Source organism: Balaenoptera physalus (genome assembly GCF_965194825.1).
Source record: "Balaenoptera physalus genome assembly, chromosome: 3".
Classification (NCBI taxonomy): domain Eukaryota; kingdom Metazoa; phylum Chordata; class Mammalia; order Artiodactyla; family Balaenopteridae; genus Balaenoptera; species Balaenoptera physalus.
This window is the reverse complement of record NC_138890.1, coordinates 51,196,062-51,215,026: the sequence shown is the minus strand read 5'-3', so window position 1 is coordinate 51,215,026 and position 18,965 is coordinate 51,196,062. Positions and strand designations below refer to the sequence as shown.

At 37.7% G+C, this 18,965-nt stretch overlaps 1 protein-coding gene across 9 annotated transcripts in view; it reads left to right on the top strand.

Moving 5' to 3' along the window:
• Window positions 1-18,965, top strand: part of HMGXB3 (HMG-box containing 3) — a 62,003-nt gene that overhangs the window by 30,962 nt on the left and 12,076 nt on the right. For all 9 annotated transcript variants that reach the window (XM_082454044.1, XM_082454049.1, XM_082454048.1 and 6 more), the window contains 2 exons: window positions 432-733; window positions 1,242-1,369. In XM_082454044.1, coding sequence (XP_082310170.1) covers window positions 432-733; window positions 1,242-1,369 — 430 coding nt within the window. The remainder of the gene's footprint in view (window positions 1-431; window positions 734-1,241; window positions 1,370-18,965) is intronic.

The window sequence follows — 18,965 nt, the reverse complement described above, 5'->3', positions numbered from 1 at the left end:
TCATTTACTGTACAACAACTCTAGGAGATTATTAGTATTTTGATCCTTCATTTTGTAGGTGAGGAAATTGAGGCTCAGGAAGATTAAGTAAATTGCTGTGGGTCACCCATGTATATAGCTGTTCAGTGGCCTAACCAGAATTGAACCCCTGGACTGTTAATCCTCCAAACCCCAATACCCGGTGAATGGGAGCTGACTCTTGAAACCATTACCAAGAGGTGTGTATAATCCTCTCATTCTACTGGTAGAGAAACAGTGCTAGAGAGAGAAAATACCTGCTGTGAGTCACACAGTGAGTTATTAGCTGAGCTGGTTAGGAACCTAGGTTTCCCACCTCTCAGTCATGGGCCCATCCCTCTGCCACTCATGGTTTTCGCCTCACACTGGCTCTTTGTGCCCTGGGCGCTTAGTGATCGATCCACTCTCTTCAGGAGGCGAGCTCACCACTCTCGGATGTGCTGAGCGCCACAGAGCCCCTGAGCGCAGCCCAGAGGGAGATCCAGCGCCAGTCAACGCTGCAGCTGCTGCGCAAAGTCCTGCAGATTCCTGAGAATGAATCAGAGCTGGCTGAGGTCTTCGCCTTGATTCATGAACTCAATAGCTCTCGACTCGTCCTGTCCAACGTGAGTGAGGAGACGGTCACCATCGAGCAAACTTCTTGGTCGAATTATTATGAGTCTCCATCCACGCAGTGCCTTCTCTGTAGCAGCCCATTGTTCAAAGGGGGACAAAAGTAAGCACCTCTTTCAGATTTACCCTTCCCTAGCTGCCCCATCTTACTTGGCCCGTATTGCCCCTTTCTTCAAATACCTTTAAGGCTATAACCTTTGAAGATGTTCTTCTCAGCTTTTCTTAGGTTTCCTTTACTTTTCCAATTGTCAGAAATAAAATAATAATGATAATAGTGATTATCCATCATTTCTATTGAAATGTTACTATCACCAACTTAGGATTTAGTTTACTTCTGGACTGCCTGGCATAATGCTTGGATTTGGGAATTCATTGGGATTGGTTAAATTGGGTAATGAGTTCAGAATTATATTAACTTTAGGGGTGATTCTATAGGCCAGATTCCAGCGAAGTGGGAACACCCACCTAGAAAATCCTTGGAACGCAAGGTCCAACACCTTCATTTGCCTACTATATTTAACGTCTTGAGGATTTTTGCCATTGATCATTGAGCCCAGGAACTGCATTAAGTTGATTTCCCTTCTGTTTTTTGTTGATGTTCTTGGTACTAGCTCCCTGGCCGGGCCCCAGGAGTGCTGGTTGCTGACGGCCAGCTGGCTGCAGGTGGTGACTGCCCAGGTGAAGATGTGTCTGAATCCCCATTGTTTGGCCCTGCACAGCTTCATGGACATCTATACAGGTGGGTGCCAGCCTTTTTTCCCTCAGAGGCCATGTTTGAGAACAGCCTCTGTGGGTCCGACCTCTAGTCCTTTCAGACTGGATCTTCTCTCAGATAGGGCTTCTGAGGAAGCAGTCGTTTTTCCTCCTGGATATCTCAGCCCCAGAAGATTCCGTTTATCTCAGAAGTGTTAGGACTCTCTTATCAGTGCTCTTTAAACAAAGTTAATTTTAAAATAACAGATCTTCGTTGTGGAAAAAAACAAAATGCTGACAAGTAAAAAGAAGAAACTAAAAATCACTAGCAATCCTACTGCCATGAGATGAACACTTAACGTTGTGCTCTGTAGTCTTTCAGATGTGTTATTCATCCCTGCAGAATAAAAGAAGATATGGGGTTTATAGATCTATAGTTTTTCTTTGAACAAAAGTGGGGCTGTGCTGGATGTTGTTTTGGAGTGTTCTTTTTAAATAACAGCGATGTATCATGGACATCTTCCTATGCCAGCAAGTGGAGAAATAAATACATGACCATTTTTAAGGAGTGTGTGATGTTGCATTTTAGAGTCCTCTTAATAATTAAGTCTCCTGTACAGCCTTAATTATTTCCTTTGGGCAAATGCTCAAAAGAGAAATTGCTGCATGTTCACCCTTTCCTTCCATTCATTCATCAGCATCATTCATTGAACACTGACCATGTACCAACCACTCTGAAAATTTGAGTCTTGGGTTTTATATGTAGAATGGAGTGCTGAAGATTAAAGAGTATTTATTATTCTCCTTGTCTTCAGAACCTTATGGTGCCTTATTTTGAATTCATGCTTTTATTGTCTTGTTTTGCCAGATTGAGTTTGTACTACTTTATGCTCTTGTCAACAGTTAATGAGAATGCCATTTCCCTGCAGTCTGTCTCAGCCTGTAACACCTAGGGTTTATATATATTTTTAAAATTTTAACTTTAAATTTACATGCAGTAAAATTTGCTTTGCTGTTGTGCAGTTCTGTGAGTTCTGACAAATGCACTGAGTTGTGTAACTGCCACCACAATCAGTATATAGAACAGTTTCATCACCTCAAAACATTCTTTTTCTGTCCCTTTGTAATCAAAACCACCCCTCACCCCTAACCTCTAGCAACCATTTGATATTTTCTTCATTCCATATAGTTCTGTCTTTCCAGAACATCATATAAATCCATAGTACCATTTTGAGTTTGGCTTCTTTCACTAAGTGTAATGCCTTTGAAATTCATCCATATTGTTCTTGTATCAGTAGATTGTTCCTTTTTATTGTTGAGTAGCTTTCCGTTGTGTGGAGCACCACACTTGATTTATCTGCTCACTCCTTGAAGGACGTCTGGGATTTTACCAGTTTTTGGCAGTTATGAATAGAGTTGCTGTAAACATTCATGTATAGGCTTTTTTTTTTTTTTATTGGAGTACAGTTGCTTTACAATGTTGTGTTAGTTTCTACTATACAGCAAAGTGAATCAGTTATACGTATACATATATCCCCTCTTTTTTGGATTTCCTTCCCATTTAGGTCACCACAGAGCACTGAGTAGAGTTCCCTGTGCTGTACAGTAGGTTCTCATTAGTTATCTCTTTTATACATAGTATCAATAGTGTATATATGGCAATCCCAATCTCCCAATTCATTCCACACCCCACCCCCCCTTTCCCCCTTGGTATCCGTGTTTGTTCTCTACATCTGTTCATGTATAGGCTTTTGTGTAAACAAAAATTTTCATTTCTTTTGGGTGAATACCCTAGGAGTCAGATTGCTGCGCCATGTGGTAAGTGTATATTTAATTTTATAAGAAATCGCCAAACCGTTTACCTAAATGTTGGTGCCATTTTGCATTCCCTCTAACAATGGGTAAGAGTTCCAGTTTGCTTCATTTGTCAGCACTTGGTAGTGTCTAGTTTTTTGTGTGTGTTTTAGCCATTCTAATAGGTGTGTGTAGTAGTAACTCATTGTGGTTTCAGTTTCTATTTCCTCAATGACTTATGATGTTGAGCATCTTCTCATGGGTTTATTTGCCATCTGTATTTCTTTGGTGAAGTACCCGTTCCATCTTTGGCCCATTGAACTGGGTTGTTTTCTTGCTGTTGAGTTTTAAATGTTCTTTATATAGTCTGCATACACATCTTTTGTCAAATAAGTGATTTGCAGATACTTTATACTTTATATGGTCTGTGGCTTGTATTCTCATTCTCTTAACACAGTCTTCCACAGAGCAAAAGTACTTAATTAAGATAAAGATCAATTCATCAATTTTTTCTTTTAGAGATTGTTTTTGATGTTATTGCTAAGATGTCTTTACCTAGGTAGAGATCATAAGTATTTTTCCTATGTTTTCTGCTAAAAGTTTTATAACTTATGGTTTATATTTAAGTCTATAATCCATTTTTAATTGATTTTTATATAAAGTATGAGGCCCAGATTGAGGGTTGTTTTTTTTCCATTTGGACATCCATTTCTTCCACCATTTGTTGAAAAGTAGTCCTTTCTCCTTTGAATTGCCTTTGCTCCTTTATTGGAAATCGATTGGTCATGTATGTGTGGGTCTATTTCTGCACCCTGTTCTATTGGTTTATGCTGTGTATCCTTTAGCAGATACCGCACGTTGTCTTGATTACTGCAGCTTTGTAGTAAGTCTTATAGTCAGGTAGTGTGAATCCTCCAACCTTGTTTTTTTTTTAACTGTTTTAGTTTCTTGCATTCCCATATAAATTTTAGAATCAGCTTGTTAGTGTCTACAGAACCCTGCTAGAATTTTAATTGGGCTTGTGTTAAATCTGTAGATCAGTTTGGGGAAGTTTGACATGCTTAAAGATACTGAGTCTTCCAAGCCACGAACATGGTCTATCTCTCCACTTTATTACATTTTCTTTTGTTTTTCTCGTCAGTGTTTTGTTGTTTTCAGCATATAGTTCCTGTACATATTTTGTTAGATTATACTAAATGACATGGTTCAATTTCTAACTGTTCATTGCTAGTATAGAAATACAATTGGGTTTTGTCTATTGATTTTATTCAGTGACCTTGCAAAACTCACTTATTAACTTTAGGAACTTTTTGTAGATTAGTATTATAATTTTTAAAATTTTGTCAATTTGATAGGTAAAAACTGAAATTTTTTTTTAAAATTTTTTTATTGAAGTGTAGTTGATTTACAATGTTGTGCTAATTTCTGCTGTACAGCAGACTGACTCAGTTATATACATATATACATCCTTTTAAAATATTCTTTTCCATTATGGTTTATCCCAGGATATTGAATATAGTTCCCTGTGCTATACGGTAGGACCTTGTTGCTTATCCAGTCTATATGTAATATGTACTAACCCCAAACTCCCAGTCCATCCCTCCCCCACCTCTCTTCCCCCTTGGCAACCACAAATCTGTTCTCTATGTCTGAGTCTGTTTCTGTTTCATAGATAGGTTCATTTGTGCCCTACTTTAGATTCCACATATAAGTGATACCGTACGGTATTTGTCTTTCTCTTTTGGACTTACTTCAGTTGGTATGGTAATCTCTAGTTGCATTCATGTTGCTGCATGTGCCATTATTTTTTTATGGCTGAGTATTCCATTGTATATATGTACCACATCTTCTTTATCCATTCATCTGTCGATGGATATTTAGGTTGTTCCCATGTCTTGGCTATTGTGAGTAGTGCTGCAGTGAATGTGGGGGTACATGTATCCTTTTGAACTACGTCTTTTTCCGGATATATGCCCAGGAGTGGGATCACATGGTAGTATCTTTTTAGTTTTCCATAGTGGCTGCACTAACTTGCATTCCCACCAACAGTGAAGGAGGGTTCCCTTTTCTCCACACCCTCTCCAGCATTTATTGTGTATAGACTTTTTAATGATGGCCATTCTGACTGGTGTGAGTTGGTGGTACCTCATTGTAGTTTTGATTTGCATTTCTCTAATAATTAGTGATGTTGAACATCGTTTCATGTGCCTATTGACCATCTGTATGTCTTCTTTGTATAAATGTCTATTTAGGTCTTCTGGCCATTTTTTGATTTGGCTGTTTGGTTTTTTTGTTGTTGTTGTTGAGTTGTATGAACTGTTTGTATATTTTGGAAATTAAGCCCTTGTTGGTCACATTGTTCGTAGATATTTTCTCCCATTCCATAAGTTGTCTTTTCGTTTTGTTTATGGTTTCCTTTGCTGTGCAAAAGCTTGTAAGTTTGATTAGTTCCCATTTGTTTATTTTTGTTTTTGTTTATTTTCTCTTGCCTTGGGAGACCTAAGAAAACATTGGTACAGTTTCTGTAAGAGAATGTTTTGCCTACAATCTCTTCTAGGAATTTTATGGGGTCTTGTCTTATATTTAAGCCTTTAAGCCATTTTGAGTTTATTTTTGTGCATGGTGTGAGGGTGTGTTCTAACTTCATTGATTTACAGGCAGCTGTCCAACTTTCCCAGCACCACTTGATGAAGAGACTTTCTTTTTCCCATTGTATATTCTTGCCTCCTTTGTTGAAGATTAATTGGCCATAGGGGTGTGGGTTTATTTCTGGGCTCTCTATTCTGTTCCGTTGATCTGTTTGTTTTTGTGCCAGTACCACACTGTTTTGATTACTGTAGCTTTGAAGTATTGTCTGAAGTCTGGAAGGGTTATGCCTCCTGATTTGTTCCTTTTCCTCAGGATTGCTTTAGCAATTCTGGGTCTTTTGTGATTCCATATAAATTTTAGGATTATTTGTTATAGTTCTGTGAAAAATGTCCTGGGTAATTTGATAGAGCTCGCATTAAATCTGTAGATTGCTTTGGGTACTTGCCATTTAAACAATATTAATTCTTCCAGTCCAAGAGCATGGGATATCTTTCCATTTCTTTGAATCATCTTCAGTTTCCTTTATTAATGTTTTTTAATTCTCAGCATATAAGTCTTTCACTTCCTTGGTCAGGTTTATTCCTAAGTTTTGTTTTTGTTTTTTGGGTGTTTTTGGGGTGTGATTTTAAAAGGTATTGTTTTTTTCACATTCCCTTTCTGCTATTTCGTTGTTGTAAAGACTTTCTGTATGTTAATCTTGTATCCTGCTACCTTGCCAAATTCATTTATCAGTGCTTTTAGTTTCTGTGTGGAGTCTTCAGCATTTTCTATGTATAGCATCATGTCATGTGCATATAGTGACAGTTTTACCTCTTCCCTTCCAATTTCTTTTTCTTGTCTGATTGCTGTAGCTAGGACTTCAATACGATGTTGAATAGAAGTGGTGAGAGTGGGCATCCTTGTCTTATTCCAGATTTTAGCAGGAAGGCTTGTCATAAATAGCTTTTATTATGTTGAGATATGTTCCCTCTATACCCATTTTGGTAAGAGTTTTTATCATGAATGGATGTTGAATTTTGTCAAATGCTTTTTCTGTGTCTGTTGAGATGATCATGTGGTTTTTGTCTTTTCTTTTGTTAACGTGGTATAGCACATTGATTTTGTGTATGTTGGTCCATCCTTGTGAACTTGGGATGAATCCCAGTTGGTTGTGGTGTATGGTCTTTTTTATGCATTGTATTCAGTTTGCTAGTGTTTTGTTGAGAATTTTTGCATCTATGTTCATCAGAGATATTGGCCTGTAGTTTTCTTTTTTAGTGAAATCTTTGGTTTTGGTATCAGGGTGATGGTGGCTTCATAGAATATCTTTGGGAGTGTTCCCTCCTCTTCAGTCTTTTGGAAGAGTTTGAGAAGGATCAGTAAAAGTTTTTCTTTGTATGTATGGTAGAATTTGCCTGTGAAGCCATCTGGTCCTGGAGTTTTGTTTGTAGATAGTTTTTTTAATTACATATTCTATTTCAATTCTAGTGATTGATCTGTTCAAATTATCTGTTTCTTCTTGATTCAATTTTGGTGGGCTGTATGTTTCTAGAAAGTTGTCCATTTCTTCTTGGTTGTTGAATTTGTTGGCATATGATTGTTCATAGTATTCTTTTGTGGTTTTTTGTATTTCTGCGGTATCAGTTGAGATTTCTCCTTTTCTGTTTCTTATTTTGTTTATTTGGGTTCTCTTTTCATCTTGGTGAGAATGGCCAGCGGTTTGTCAATTTTGTTTACTCTTTCAAAGAACCAGCTCTTGGTTTTATTCGTTTTTTTTTTCTATTTTTTTAAAATCTCTATTTTATTTCTTCTCTAATCTCTATTATTTCCTTCCTTCTGCTGACTAGGTTTTGTTTGTTCTTCTTTTTCTAAGTCTTTTAGGTGGTAGGTTAGGTTGTTTGAGATTTTTCTTTTTTTTTGAGGAAGGCTTGTATAGCTGTGAGCTTCCCTCTAAGAACTGCTTTTGCTGCATCCTGTAGATTTTGTATGGTTGTGTTTTCATTGTCATTTGCCTCAAGGCATTTTTAAATTTCCTTTTTGATTTCCTCATTGACCCATTGGTTTTTTAGTAACACGTAGTTTAGTCTTCATGTAATCGTTTTTTTCTCATTTCTTTTCCTGTGGCTAATTTCTGCTATCATGCCATTGTGGTCGGAGAAGATGCTTGCAATAATTTCTATACTCTTAAATTTGTTGGTTAGTTTTGTGCCCTAGTATGTGGTCAATCCTAGAGAATGTTCCATGTGCACTTGAAAAGAATGTGTATTCTGGGTTTTTTGGATGTAATGTTCTGAAATAACCAAGTCTAACTGTTCTGTTGTATCATTTTGAATCTGTTGCCTTATTGATTTTCTGTCTAGAAGATCTGTCCATTAATATGAGTGGGGTGTTAAAGTCTTCTACTATTATCATAGTCCTATCAATTTTTCCCTTATGTCTATTAATATTCTGTGTATTTAGGTGCTCCTATATAGGGTGCATATATGTTAATGAGTGTAATATCCTCTTGTATTGATCCCTTTATCGTTATATAATGTCCTTCTTTATCTTCTTTATGGCCTTTGTTTTAAAGTCTATATTGTCTGATATGAGTATTGCGACCCCTGCTTTCTTGTCATTTCCATTTGCATGAAATATCTTTTTCCATCTCCTCACTTTCAGTCTATGTGTGTCCTTTGCCCTAAAGTGGGTCTCATAGGCAGCATATTGTAGGCTCTTGTTTTTTAGTCCAGTCTGCCACTCTGTCTTTTGATTGGAACAGTTAATTCATTGACGTTTAAGGTGATTATTGATAAATATGTGTTTATTGCCATTTTAAACCGTGTTTTCCTGCTGGCTCTATTTTTCTTTTTTGTTCCTTTTTGTTTTACTTTTTGTCATTTGATGATTTCCTTTTATTTTATGCTTGTGTTCTTTTTGTTTTTTGTGAATCTATTGTATGTTTTTGATTTGTGGTTACCCTCTTTTTCAAGTATGTTAACCCCTTCCTATATCCGCTTGCTTTAGACATATAGGGTCAAACACATTCTTAAAAAAAGAATCTAAATTTTTTTACTCTTGTCCCCCAGATTTCATGATTTTGATGTCCCTTTTACATCTTCATGCTTATCCTTTCTCTGTTCCTTGTGTTTATCATCACTTTCACAAATAGATATTATTTCTTTTTGATCTGTATACTGACTTAAGTGATTTACTTTCCAACTGTGATTTCCTTTTTCCTATACCTTCTTGCTTTTTTTTTTTTAAAGATTTATTTTATTGATTGATTGATTGATTGCTATGTTGGGTCTTCGTTTCTGTGCTAGGGCTTTCTCTAGTTGCGGCAAGTGGGGGCCACTCTTCATCATGGTGTGCGGGCCTCTCACTATCGTGGCCTCTCTTGTTGCGGAGCACAGGCTCCAGACGTGCAAGCTCAGTAGTTGTGGCTCACGGGCCCAGTCGCTCAGCGGCATGTGGGATCTTCCCAGACCAGGGCTCGAACCCGTGTCCCCTGCATTAGCAGGCAGATTCTCAACCACTGCGCCACCAGGGAAGCCCCCTTCTTGCTTTTTTTATTTAGAGAAGACCTTTCAATATTTCTTTTAGGGTAGGTTTAATATCACTGTATTCTTTTAGTTTTTGCTTGTCTGAGAAATTCTTTTATTTCTCCTCCTATTCTAAATGATAATCTTGCTGGGTAGAGTATTCTAGGTTGCAAATTTTTCCCTTTCAAGACTGAATATATTTTGCCACTCCCTTCTGGCCTGCAATGTTTCTGTAGAGAAATCAGCTGATAGCCTTATGGGGGTTCCCTTGTGATTAACTCTGTTTTTCTCTTGCTGCCTTAGAATCCTTTCTTTAACTTTTGCCATTTTTATTATCATATGTCTTGGTGTAGGTCTGTCTGGGTTCATCTTGTTTGGGATCCTCTGTCCTTCCTATATTTGAATATCTGTTTTCTTCTTCAGGTTGGGGAAGTTTTCAGCCATAATTTCTTTAAATACATTTTCAGTCTTCTTTTCTTTTTCTTCTCCTTCTGGAATCCCTATTATGTATAGATTGGCATGCTTTATATTATCCCATAGGCCTCTTTTATTGCTTTCATTTTTTTTTTTTTAATTTGGCTTTCTGTGTACTGTTCTGATTGGGTGATTTCCATTATTCTGTCTTCCAGATCACTTCTTTGTTCTTCTGCACTGTTCATTTTGCTCTTCATTCCCTTTATTCTCAGCAAATGAATTTCCTAATTTTTTGTGGCACCTCCTTATGGTTTCTATTTCCTTTTCACAGTAATCTGAGTTTCTTTCAATAGGCTTTCTTAATCCTTTCAGTATTTTCATTACCTTTTTTTTTTTTTTTTTTTGGCTGTGCTGCACAGCATGTGGGATCTTACTTCCCTGACCACAGGTCAAACCTGTGCCTCCTGCATTGGGAGTGTGGGTCCCACTGGACCACCAGGGAAGTCCCCATTACCTTTTTTTTGAACTCAGTGTCTGTCAGACTGAAGAGGTCTGTTTCACTGTTTGTTCCTTCAGGGGAATTCTCTTGGTCTTTTAACTGGGAGTGGTTCCTCTACTTCTTCATTTTACTTACATTTCTCTTACTCTGTGAGTTTAAGAGAAACAATTATCTACTGTAGTCTTGGAAGGCTGTTTATACATGGGAGTGTCCCTGCGTAGCTTGTGTGGGTTTAATATTTTTGGCGCGAGGGCTGCTTTTAGTTTGGATGCTTGTTGCCACTTTCCTCAGTCTGTGCTGGCCATTATCCCCTTGATAGGGGATGTGTAGGTACAGCAGCCCACGAGTGCTCCTGGGGCTCTGTGCCGGTGGACGCAGTGATTGGCACCTGCTCGTGCATCTCTCAGAGGTGGGGTTGGCCCCCGTGTGCCTCTGGAGCCCGCTATGGCAGCAGTGGCTCATGCCCACCCCTGGAGTTTATGTAGACAGTGCTCTTTTGCCTGAGAGTGTGTGCAGGGAAAGAAGCTCCTATGGTGGTCTTGCCTCTCTCCTCATGCACCCCCCAACAGTGGCGCCTTGCCTCTCTGGTGGGCCCAGGCATCTTCCACGTACGCCCTCAGTTGCCGTACTCCAGCCCCTTCGGGTTGTCTCCTCGCTACTAACTGCAATCCTGTCCCCAGGTCTGATCTCGGAAGCCCGAGCTTCAGCACCCAGCCCCTGCTCGCACTGGTGGACGAGCATCTCAGGCAGGGGAGTGCAGGGTGGCAGTACCGACCATCTGTGCAAGTTACTCAACCTTTTGCCTTCCGCAGACCAGTTGTTGCACTCTCCTTGTAGGCTTTGAAGCTTCCTGTCCATCCAGGCTAATTTCCCCACCAGTGACCGGACTTCCCAGGGTGTGGGAACCTTTCTTTCACAGCTCCCTCCCTGGGGCTCAGGTCCCGTCCTGATTCCTTTCTCTCTCTCTTTTTTTTTTTTTTATTTTTTATTTTTCTTTTGTCCTACCTGGTTATGTGGAGATTTTCTTGCCCTTTTGGAAGTCTGAGGTCTGCCAGCATTCAGTAGATGTTCTGTGCAAGTCGTTCCACTTGTAGATTTATTTTTGATGTATTTATGGGAGGAGGTGAGCTTCATGTCCTACTGCTCCGCCATCTTGATTGCTCTCCTCCTGGTATATCATTTCTTAATTTATTGTATTTGATTACTGGGAAGATTATATACCTTCTGTGTTTTTTATCTCTTTTGTGTATTTCTTTTGTAAACATTTCCATTCTTTGAGGGTGTTTTGTTGGCAGAGTTTTTCCCCAGTTTATTAGTTGTCTTTTAAATTTGTGATTTTTTTTTTTGGACATGAGGGGTTTTTTTGGTTTTTGTTTTTTTGCCTTGTTTGTTTTAAGTTTTTATGTGATCAGAGTTTTGATCTTCTCTTTTGTGGTTTCAGCCTTTGGTATCATGCTTAAAAAGGTCTTCCCCCACTCCTCTATACCCTTCTTTACTGGGAACACTTATGCCAAAATTTGCTTTTGTTCATTTTGTGCAAATGTAAAATCATCCTCTTTTATTTGTTTTAAATTAATTGCATTTAAATTCTTCTGGGTCTTTTATCCCAGGATTTGGCATAGGGGTGATTTTATTAGCCTTTTTTACGTCCCCTGTACATCCCTGGGCTAAAGGATGCTCCTGGCCTTTCCTCATGGTGTAGTTGTGAGAGGTGGAGGAATAGTGACCCCTTTGGTCATAAGGACTGAGTTAGGTGGTAGGGAGATGTTTCTTTTTTCTATTTAAAAAAAAAAAGTATGATACATATTTTATTACTTGCTTTTTTCATTTAACAATGTATTATGTACAACTTCATGTCAGAGCATTTAGGCTTGCCTTATTTTTCTTAATTATTTCTAGTTTTTTTTTTTTTTTTTTGAGTATATAGTTGATTAACAATGTTGTGTTAGTTTTGGGTGTACAACAAAGTGATTCAGTTATATATATACATGTATCAATTCTTTTCCCATTTAGGTTATTACAGAATATTGAGCAGAGTTCCCTGTACTATACAGTAGGTCCTTGTTGGTTATCTATTTTAAATATAGTAGTGTGTATGTGTCAATCGCAAACTGCCTATTTATCCCTCCACCCCCTGCTTTCCCCTTTGGTAACCATAAGTTAGTTTGTATTCTAAGTCTCTGAGTCTGTTTCTGTTTTGTAAATAAGTTCATTTTTATCATTTTTTTGATTTCTCATACAAGTGATATCATATGATGTTTGTCTTTTTCTGTCTGGCTTACTTCACTTAGTATGATAATCTCCAGGTCCATCCATGTTGCTGCAAATGGCAGTACTTCATTCTGTTTAATGGCTGAGTAGTATTCCGCTGTATATATGTACCACATCTTCTTTATCCATTCATCTGTCCGTGGACATTTAGGTTGTTTCCATGTCTTGGCTGTTGTAAACAGCACTGCAGTGATTATTGGGGTGCATGTGTCCTTTTGAACCATGATTTTCTCTGGATATATGCCCAGAAATGGGATTGCTGGATCATATGGTAGCTCTTTTTTTAGTTTTCTAAGGAACCTCCATACTGTTCTCCATAGTGGCTGTACCAATTTACATTCCCATCAACAGTGTAGCATTTATTGTTTGTAGACTTTTTGATGGTGGCTGCTGGTGTGAGGTGATGTCTCATTGTAGTTTTGATTTGCATTTCTCTGATAATTAGTGATGTTGAGCATCTTTTCATGTGCCTCTTGGCCATTTGTATGTCTTCTTTGGAGAAATGTCTATTTAGGTCTTCTGCCCATTTTTTGATTTGGTTGTTTGTTTTTTTGACATAGAGCTGCATGAGCTTTTTGTAAATTTTGGAGATTAATCCCTTGTCGGTCTCATCATTTGCAAGTGTTTTCTCTCATTCTGTAGGTTGTCTTTTCATTTTGTTTATGGTTTTCTTCGCTGTGCAAAAGCTTATAAGTTGGATTAGGTCCCATTTGTTTATTTTTGTTCTTTTTTCCATTATGGATTGAAAAAGATCTTGCTGTGATTTATGTCAAAGAGTGTTTTTTCTATGTTTTCCTCTAAGAGTTTTATAGTATCCAGTCTTACATTTAGGTCTTTAATCCATTTTGAGTTTATTTCTGTGTATGGTGTTAGAGAATGTCCTAATTTCATTCTTCTACATGTAGCTGTCCAGTTTTACCAGCACCACTTATTGAAGACTGTCTTTTCTCCATTGTGTATTCTCGCTTCCTTTGTTGTAGATTAATTGGCCATAGGTATGTGGGTTTATTTCTGGGCTTTCTATCCTGTTCCATTGATCTATATTTCTGTTTTCGTGCCAGTACCGTACTGTTTTGATGACTGTAGCTTTGTAGTATAGTCTGAAGTCAGGGAGCCTGATTACTCCAGCTCTGCTTTTTCTTTCTCAAGATTGATTTGTCTATTCGGAGTATTTTGTGTCTCCATACAAATTTAAAAATCTTTTGTTCTTGTTCTGTAAAAATTGCTGCTGGTAATTTGATAGGGATTGCATATTGAATCTGTAGATTGCCTTGGGTAATATAGTTATTTTGACAATATTGATTCTTCCCATCCAAGAACATGGTATATCTTTCTTTTTTGTCACCTTCGATTTCTTTTGACAGTGTCTTATAGTTTTCAGAGTAAAGGTCCTTTGCCTCCTTAAGTAGGTTTATTCCTAGATATTTTGTTCTTTTTGATGTGATGGTAAATGGGATTGTTTCTTTAATTTCTCTTTCTGATCTTTTGTTGTTAGTGTATAGGAATGCAAGAGATTTCCGTGTATTAATTTTGTATCCTGAAACTTGACTGAATTCATTGATGAGCTCTAGTAGTTTCCTGGTAGCATCTTTAGGATTTTCTATATATAATATCATGTCATCTCCAGACAGTGACAGTTTTACTTCATTTCCAATTTGGATTGCTTTTATTTCTTTCTCTTCTCTGATTGCCATGGCTAGAACTTCCAAAACTATGTTGACTAAAAGTGATGAGAGTGGACCTCCTTGTTTTGTTCCTGATCTTAGAGGAAATGTTTCAGCTTTTCACTGTTGAGTATGTTAGCTGTAGGTTTGTCATATATGGCCTTTATTATGTTGAGGTATGTTCCCTCTAGGCCCACTTTCTGGAGAGTTTTTATCATAAATAGATGTTGAATTTTGTCAAAAGCCTTTTTTTTTTTTGCATCTATTGAGATCATATGGTTTTTATTCTTCAGTTTGTTAATGTTGTGTATCACACTGATTGATTTGCGGATATTGAAAAATCCTTGCATCCCAGGGATAAATAAATCCCCCTTGATCATGGTGTATGATCCTTTTAATGTATTGTTGAAGTCAGTTTGCTAGTATTTGGTTGGCCAAAATGCTCATTTGTGTTTTTCTGTAAGATGGCTCTAGTAGCCCTTAGTTGTCTTTAACTTCATTCAAAACAGTTTCGTTAGATTGTATCGTGACAGCTGTCATATCAGCGTTCATTTAAACTAAAACTTATCAAGATTGTTGAAGTTTTGTGTAGCCATTTTAATATTGAAGATGGAAGAAAAAGCAAGATTTTTGGTGTATTATGCTTTATTATTTCAAGAAAGGTAAAAACGCAACTGAAACGCAAAAAATTTGTGCAGTATATGAAGAAGGTGCTGTGACTGATCGAACGTGTCAGAAGTGGTTTGCGAAGTTTTGTGCTAGAGATTTCTCGCTGGATGATGCTCCATGGTTGGGTAGACCAGTGGAAGTTGACAGAGATCAAATCGAGACATGAATTGCGAACGGTCAACGTTATACCATGCGGGAGATAGCCGACATACTCAAAATATCCATATCAAGCATTGAAAATCATTTGTACCAGCTTGGTTATGTTAATCACTTTGATGTTTGGGTTCCACATAAGTTAAGTAAAAAAAACCTTCTTGACCGTATTTCCATGTGCAGTTCTCTATTTAAACAGTAAAAACGTTCCAGTTTTTAAAACAAACTGTGACGGGCAATGAAAAGTGGATACTGTACGATAATATGGAACGAAAGAGATCATGGGGCAACCACCACCAACACCACCAAAAACCGGTCTTCATCCAAAGAAGGTGACGTGTGTATGGTGGGATTGAAAGGGAGTCCTCTATTATGAGCTCCTTCCTGAAAGCCAAACGATTAATTCAAACAAGTACTGCTCCAATTAGACCAACTGAAAGCAGCAGTCGACAAAAAGCATCCGGAATTAGTCAACAGAAGACGCATAATCTTCCATCAGGATAATGCAAGACCACATGTTTCTTTGATGACCAGGCAAAAAATGTTAGAGCTTGGCTGGGAAGTTCTGATTCACCCACTGTATTCACCAGACATTGCACCTTCGGATTTCCATTGATTTAGGTCTTTACAAAATTCTCTTAATGGAAAAAATTTCAATTTCCTGGAAGACTGTAAAAGGTACCTGGAACAATTCTTTGCTCAAAAAGGTAAAAAGTTTTGGAAAGATGGAATTTTGAAGTTGCCTGAAAAATGGCAGAAGGTAGTGGAACGAAAGGCTGAATATATTGTTCAAGAAAGTTCTTGGTGAAAATGAAAAATGTGTCTTTTATTTTTTCTTGAAAACTGAAGGAACTTTTAGGCCAACCCAGTATTTTGTTGAGGACTTTTGCATCTGTGTTCATCAGTGATATCGGCCTGTGGTTTGTTTGCTTTTTGTTTTTTTGTTTTGTGGTATCTTTGGTTTTGGTATCAGGGTGATTGTGGCCTCAGAATGAGTTTGGGAGTGTTCCTTCCTCTGCAATGTTTTGGAATAGTTTCAGAAGGATAGGTGTTAACTCGTCTCTAAATGTTTGATAGAATTTGCCTGTGAAGCCATTTGGTCCTGGACTTTTGTTTGTTGGGAGTTTTAAAATCATAGTTTCAATGTCAGTACTTGTGAGTGGTCTGTTCATATTTTCTATTTCTTCCTGGTTCAGTCTTGGGAGATTGTACCTTTCTAAGTATTTGTCCATTTCTTCTAAGTTATCCATTTTATTGGCATATAGTTGCTTGTAGTAGTCTCTTATGATCCTTTGTGTTTCTGTGGTGTGAGTTGTAACTCCTCCTTTTTCATTTCTAATTTTATTGTCTTGAACCCTCTCCCTTTTTTTTCTTGATGCATCTGGCTAAAGGTTTATCAGTTTTATCTTCTCAAAGAACAAGCTTTTAGTTTCATTGTTCTTTTCTATTGTTTTCTTTGTCTATTTCATTTATTTCTGCTCTAATCTTTATGATTTCCTTCCTTCTACTAACTTTGGGTTTTGATTGTTATTCTTTCTCTAGTTGCTTTAGGTATGTACGGTTAGCTTGTTTTTTTGAGATTTTTCTTGTTTCCTGAGGTAAGATTGTATTGCTATAAACTTCCCTCTTAGAACTGCTTTTCCTGCGTCCCCATAGGTTTTGGATCATCGTGCTTTCATTTGCATTTGTCTCTAGGTATTTTTTGATTTCCTCTTTGATTACGTCAGTGATCCATTGGTTGTTTAGTAGCATATTGTTTAGCCTCCATATGTTTGTGGCTTTTTAGTTTTTTTCTTACGATCGGTTTCTAATCTCATAGCATTGTGGTTGGAAAAGATGCTTGATATGATTTCAGTTTTCTTAAATTTACTGAGGCTTGCTTTGTCACCCAGCATGTGATCAATCCTGGAGAATGTTCTATGCGTACTTGAAAAGAATGTGTATTTTGCTACTTTTGGATGGAATGCTCTCTGAATATCAATTAAGTCCATCTGGTCTAATGTGTCATTTAAGGCCTGTGTTTCCTTATTGATTTTCTGTCTGGATGATCTGTCCATTGATGTAAGTGGGGTGTTAAAGTCCCCACTATTAAATTGTGTTACATCAATTTCTCCTTTTACGGCTGTTAGCATTCGCCTTATATATTGAGGTGCTTCTATGTTGGGTGCATATATATTTACAATTCTTATATCTTCTTTTTGGATTGATCCCTTGATCATTATGTAGTGTCCATCTTTCTCTCTTGTAATGGTCTTTATTTTAAAGTCTATTTTGTCTGATATGAATATTGGTACTCCAGCTTTCTTTTGATTTCCATGTGCATAGAATACCTTTTTCCGTCCCCTCACTTTCAGTCTGTTATGTGTCCCTAGAACTGAAGTGTGTCTATTGTAGACAGCATATATATGGGTCTTGTTTTTGTATCCATTCAGCCAGTCTGTGTCTTTTGGTTGGAACACTTAATCCATTTACTTTTAAGGTAATTGTCAATATCTGTGTTCTTATTGCCATTTTGTTAATTGTCTTGGATTTGTTTTTGTAGGTCTTTTTTCTTCCCTTCCTCTTTTGTTCTCTTCTCGTGATTGGATGACTAACTTTAGTGTTGTGTTTGGATTCTTTTTTCTTTTTTTTGTGTATATCTGCTGTATACTTTCGGTTTGCTGTTAACCATGTGGTTTTGATATAGCAGTCTATATATAAACAAGATTGTTTTAACTTCCTGGTCTTTTAATTTCAAATGCATTTCCAATATCCTGCATTTGTACACTCCTCATGATTGCTGGTTTTGATATCATATTTGTTTGTGGATTATTTCCCACCCTTACTGTATGTTTACCCTTACCAGTGAGCTTTCCCATTTGTAATTTTCTTGTTTCTAGTTGTGGTCTTTTCTTTTCTGCCTAGAGAAGGTTCTTTAACATTTGTTGCAAAGCTGGTCTGTTAGTGCTGAATTTGCTTAGCTTTTGCTTGTCTGTAAAGCTTTTGATTTCTCCGTCAAATCTGAATTGAGAGCCTTGCTGGGTAGAGTATTCTTGGTTGTAGTTTCTTCCCTTCCATCGCTTTAAATATATTGTGCCATTCCCTCATGGCCTGCAGAGTTTCTGCTGAAAAATCAGGTAATAATCTTACAACAATTCCCTTGTATTTTATTTGTTGCTTTTCCCTTGTTGCTTTTAATATTTTCTCTTTGCCTTTAATTTTTGTCAGTTTGGTTACTATGTGTCTCGGCATGTTCCTCCTTGGGTTTATCCTGTATGGGACTCTCCGCTTCCTGGACTTAGGTGACTGTTTCCTTTCTCATGTTAGGGAAGTTTTCAGCGATATCTCTTCAGATATTTTCTCAGGTTCTCTCTCTCTTTTCCTTCTGGGACCACTATAATGCAAATGTTGGTGCATTTAATGTTGTCCCAGAGGTTTCTTAGACTGTCCTAATTTCTTTTTATTCTTTATTCTGTTCCGCAGCAGTGATTTCCACCATTCTGTCTTCCAGCTCACTTATCCATTCTTCTGCCTCGCTTATTCTCCTATGGATTCCTTCTAGTGTGTTTTTTATTTCAATTATTATATTGTTCATCTCTGTTTGTTTGTTCTTTAGTTCTTCTAGGTCTTTGTTAAACATTTCTTTTATCTTCTCCACCTGTGCCTCCATTCTTTTTCCAAGATCTTGGATCAACTTTACTATCATTACTCTGAATTCTTTTTTGGGTAGATTTCCTATTTCCACTTCACTTAGTTGTTCTGGGGTTATATCTTGTTCCTTCATCTGGGACATATTCCTCTGCTGTCTCGTTTTTGTCTAACTTACTGTGAGTGTGGTTTCCATTCCACAGGCTGCAGGATTGTAGTTCTTCTTGCTTTTGCTGTTGCCTCCTGGGGGATGAGGCCAGTTTGCAAGGCTTGTGCAGGCTTCCTGGTGGGAGGGACTGGTCCCTGCCCATTGGTTGGTTTAGCTGGGTCTTGTCCCTCTGGTGGGCAGGGCCGTGTCAAGGGATGTGTTTAGCAGGCAGCTGTGTGCTCAGGAAGATTTTAGGCAGTGTGTCTGCTGATGGGTGGGACTGTGTCCCTGATCTGTTGGTGGTGTGTCCT